This window comes from Halyomorpha halys, unplaced genomic scaffold (assembly GCF_000696795.3).
Source record: "Halyomorpha halys isolate HHAL.00 unplaced genomic scaffold, Hhal_1.1 Scaffold726.1, whole genome shotgun sequence".
NCBI classification, from domain to species: domain Eukaryota; kingdom Metazoa; phylum Arthropoda; class Insecta; order Hemiptera; family Pentatomidae; genus Halyomorpha; species Halyomorpha halys.
Window position 1 is genome coordinate 98809 of NW_027116696.1, and position 4366 is coordinate 103174.

The following is a 4366-nucleotide window of genomic DNA, read 5'->3' on the forward strand; positions in this document are numbered from 1 at the left end:
GGATTGTTCGTAAACTGGCGGGGGGGGGGGGGAGTTACAGTCACCTGTTACTTCGATGTCAGCTGGCTGAGTAGATCAGCTGATTGAATGTATATAAAGAGATATACTGACCACAATAAATCCAGTATTTTACAGCAGTCCAGGTGTGTTAGATCTTATTCCTTCTTCTCTTCTTTAACATTTTGCTTTCACTGATACTAAGTTATGTACACATATATTGTCCGCGCGCTTGTATTTTCGCGCCTTGATGCCTAAGATTGTTGGTGCAAGTGTTACCAGGATGTCACATGAATAAATATGTCATTCGTAATCTTCCCAATTGACTAAATAACTGTTGTGGTATTATTATTACATAAAACATACAGAATTTCATGATTACAAATGTAAACCAATATTCAATATTTCTAATGACGAATTAGAACAGGCATGTATAATTTTACGTATCACAGTTTTGGTAATGTAAGAGTTTTTGCTAGTAAAACAAAGACCATCAGCCACTTTATTGTTTAAAATCATAGCTAAGAGTTATGTTATATATTCTTGCCTCCTCCCCCCTGATCTTGCGCCTACAAGCTTTCAACTGACTCAGCCTGTATAGTTAATCCCAAAACCTCAAAATGTAGACTAGATTTGAACCACCATAATATAAGACATTCATAACTATTAATATTTTGGTAAATGGAGTAGTTAATTGATAATTATAAGACTATAATGATGTTAAAAAAGTATGTTATGCAATTAGTGCTTTCTTTTGGCAGAAAAAATAACTATTATTATCACCCTGAAGGGCTAATGGTTGATCTGTTGGTTAACAGGTGTCGACACTTTTGTATCTTGTTATCAGATAAAGTGAAACCTCTCATCCACGACGATATTACATAACATATTATGTTTGTTGATATTTAGTGTATAATCTGTTACATCAGTATGGAGGAGATTAAACCTCCTTCAGCTAATTTCATGGGTAAGTGCTTTGATGTCTTATATTCATTGTGTGTTATCTCCATTTGGAATGCAAATCCAATAATATGGCAGAGTACTATCCACATTAACTTGTGAACATCAATCACTTGTCTAATGACTTCAGAATCTTTTAGACATGACCTGCTTTTTTTCTAGTCCAAATTGGAAGTCAAGCTTTTTGATGAACTTGTATTTTAGTCTGTTATCGGTAACCATCCTAGTAAACATAGTAAGCCTTATTAAGGAAAGACTTACTACAGAAAATTTATATTATGAACTAAACAGAGTTATTAAAACTAGATAATCAAAATTTCATTGGAGGGCATATTAAATTTTAGAATTAAATATTTCTCAGTCTGGCACTAAAGCATGACAAAACATAAATAGGGTAAAATTCTATAATCAATTCAACAAAAGGAATTTTATAAAAATTATGCTATTGGCTTATTTTTTAGGATATTGTTACTATGTGAGGAATATGCCAATAGATCAATATTATTTTGAATATTCTTTATAAATAAACAGCATCTTTCTGGAATTTACGTAACATGTTAATTAACAGATGGGAGGAACATTTCAATGATTTACTGAATGTAAGAAGCATGGACCCTGATGTGACACCAGAGCTAGAAAACTTGTCTGATTTAGAACCACTCTCAATTATTGACAAATTGAAAAATAACAAATCTTTTGACACAATTAATGACATTTTGATTGAATAATTATTTTAAAATGATGGAGAGGAGCTGAATAATCAATCATCCTTAATAATATGGGATAAAGAATGCATGTGTTCAGAGTGGGAAAATAACTTAATCTACCCTGTATATGAAAAGGGAGACAGATTGCTCTGCAGAAATCACAGAAGTATATTGCTGTTAGGAGTAGTGTACAAAATATTCTCCAACTTATTGGTTCAGAGGTTAAATGAGCTTGCTGAGAATATTCTACAGGAATACCAATGCAGGTTCTGCAGGGGCAGGGAACGACTGATCAGATCTTTACAATGAGACCAGTAATGGAGAAATGCTGGGAGTATAAAACTGACCTTCACATGTTTATAGACTACTGCCATGCTTTTGATAGTGTGAATAGAAATAACGTAATACTTGCTCTAGGAGATTTCAACTTTCCAAATTAGCTGATTTGCTTGATACAAATATCCATGGATGGCAATAATGCTAAAGTGGATATTAATAGTACCCCTTAGTCACAGATTTCCAGTCACTGCTGGAGTTAGGCAAGGATATGCACTATCTGCTACATTATTTGACCTTGCACTAAATAGTGTGATTGGGAAGCTAAACTCCTACGGGGATATACTGCGTTCATCCACTCAAATATGTGCTTAGGCTGATGATATTTGCTTAGTGGCAGGGAATAAGCAATGTGTTATTGATTCATTCAAACTGTTGAAGGTGGAAGGTGAAGTGCTTGGTTTAGAAGGTTTTTTTTTTAAAACATAAATCCTCCTATCTTGGTGTGGAGCTTAATTGCAACAAAGAAATATCAGCAGATGTATATAGATGGATTGTGGCAGATAACCGGGCTTACTACACAAACATAAAACTCTTCAGGTCATTACTGTTGTCACGATAAAATATAAGGTTATATAAAACGTTAGTAAAACCAGTAGCAACATATTCTGCGGAAACTTGGACCCTTTGCATAATCACAATAAATGCTTTGAAAATTTCCGAGGGGAAAATTCTCTGTAAAACTTATGTTGAAAGAGGGTATGGAGAATCCGGAAGAACAACTATATGGATCTTGTGACATTGTCCATTTCATATGAACTAGAATTAAATAGTTGGGTCACATAACACGGATGGATGAATCAAGAATGGCAAAAAAAGAATTCTGCTTGAAAAAATGTATGGTACCAGAAGGAGACGTTGGGTTCAAGATGTGGAAAAAGACCTGTAAAATCTAGTTATAAGGAACTGGAGGAGGAGAGCGTTACGCAGAGAGGCAAGGCTCACCTCGAGCAGTAGAGCTACGTAGTTAGTTAGTCAGTTATTTGATTAAATTTGATATAAAAGTATTGAATATTTACTTTTATTTTAGTATTATGAGTGATATTAAGTAATTTCATTGTTTGTGTGTTCAGTTATCTTGTAAAAAGCTATTATTATATTTACAAAGATTTGTGCCTTTCTTAAAGTTGTTTTAGAAACCCTGTTGGATACCTCAGGGGATGCTGAAAATATTGTGAGAGAGGCAGTTTGTAAAGCCCTCCAAAAATTAGCTAAGGAGCGCACAAATGAAGTTGTACTCAAGATTTGTCTTTATAAAGAAAAGAAGGGCAGGGTAAGTGTTCAGTATTATTTTATGTTTCTTAAAGTGAAATAGTTTCAGTTATAAATTAATAGTCTTTACTATTCTTGAATGATCGCAAACCATAAGCTGAAGCTGTGGTGGCCGAGAGTGTTAAGGCTTCACCTTAGCAATCTCAAGTCAGAATCTGCCCTGTGAGGGTTTAAATTTATTTCGTGGCTACCCCTCAGAATGAATCTCAATCTTTCCACTCTGGCTAGAATAGGTTGGTAAACTACAGTATTACCCAACCCATGCCAGAAATGGCAAGGTAGGAGGAAAATAAACCAAAAGTCAGACGTAAATAAATAATTATATCACGAGTTTTGATTTAAATATTGTAAATTAAAATGGGTACCACCTACTTTTTACTCCTCCAACCTGGCAGGAATGCAGTTGATCACAGTGCCATTCTATACATGGAAAGACATCTGAGTCTTAAATTGTTTATGTAAGAATTTGTTAATTTCTTGTTATAGTGAGTGATATTTAATAACCTGAAACAATGATGGTGTTAGTTATGTGTATAACTATTAATTATTTCTTGTATTTTATTTCACAAAGTTTTAAGATTTTTTATTATTTAAAGATCAAACTTGTGTTTTAAGTTAATACTGTGATTAAAAAGTGCTGTTGAAGTAGTATTTATGACATTTTTCCAGTTGGATATGCTATGTTATTCTTGATTTTAATTTTTAGGATCTATCATTTATTTAAAGTTATTTTCCTGCTCAATATTTGGTAATAATGTATTTATCACAACTGGATAGATAAATATTTAAAGATGTTTTCATTGCCTTCCATCAATATATTCTCAATTAACAAAACTATAATAAAGAATGCTGGAAAATTTGAAAGGTGTATTGTTTTATTTTTCAATAAATAACATAACTTGATATACTAATTACAATATTATTTTGGCCATAAAATATGTTTAAATTTGAAAGAAATTGAACCTACATATGCAATAAGGAACTAACTAACATTGTTTTTATGATGTTTTATAAGTTTTATCAATATTTTTTTTTTATTTTGTAACAAAAACCAGTTTTTAATTTCCCAACAAAAACTAAAGGCTCTATCAATA

The 4366-nt window shown here is 32.5% G+C and overlaps 1 protein-coding gene across 2 annotated transcripts in view; it reads left to right on the forward strand.

Moving 5' to 3' along the window:
• Nucleotides 1-815: 815 nt before the first annotated feature.
• The window catches only part of c11.1 (maestro heat like repeat family protein c11.1), a 62989-nt gene continuing 59438 nt past the window's right edge, over nt 816-4366 (forward strand). Inside the window, exons 1-2 of one of the 2 annotated variants that reach the window (XM_014428548.3) lie at nt 816-964; nt 3128-3273. In XM_014428548.3, the coding sequence (XP_014284034.1) occupies nt 928-964; nt 3128-3273 (183 nt within the window). In that variant the 5' untranslated portion in view covers nt 816-927. The remainder of the gene's footprint in view (nt 965-3127; nt 3274-4366) is intronic. The other variant, XM_014428549.3, reaches the window with a different exon arrangement.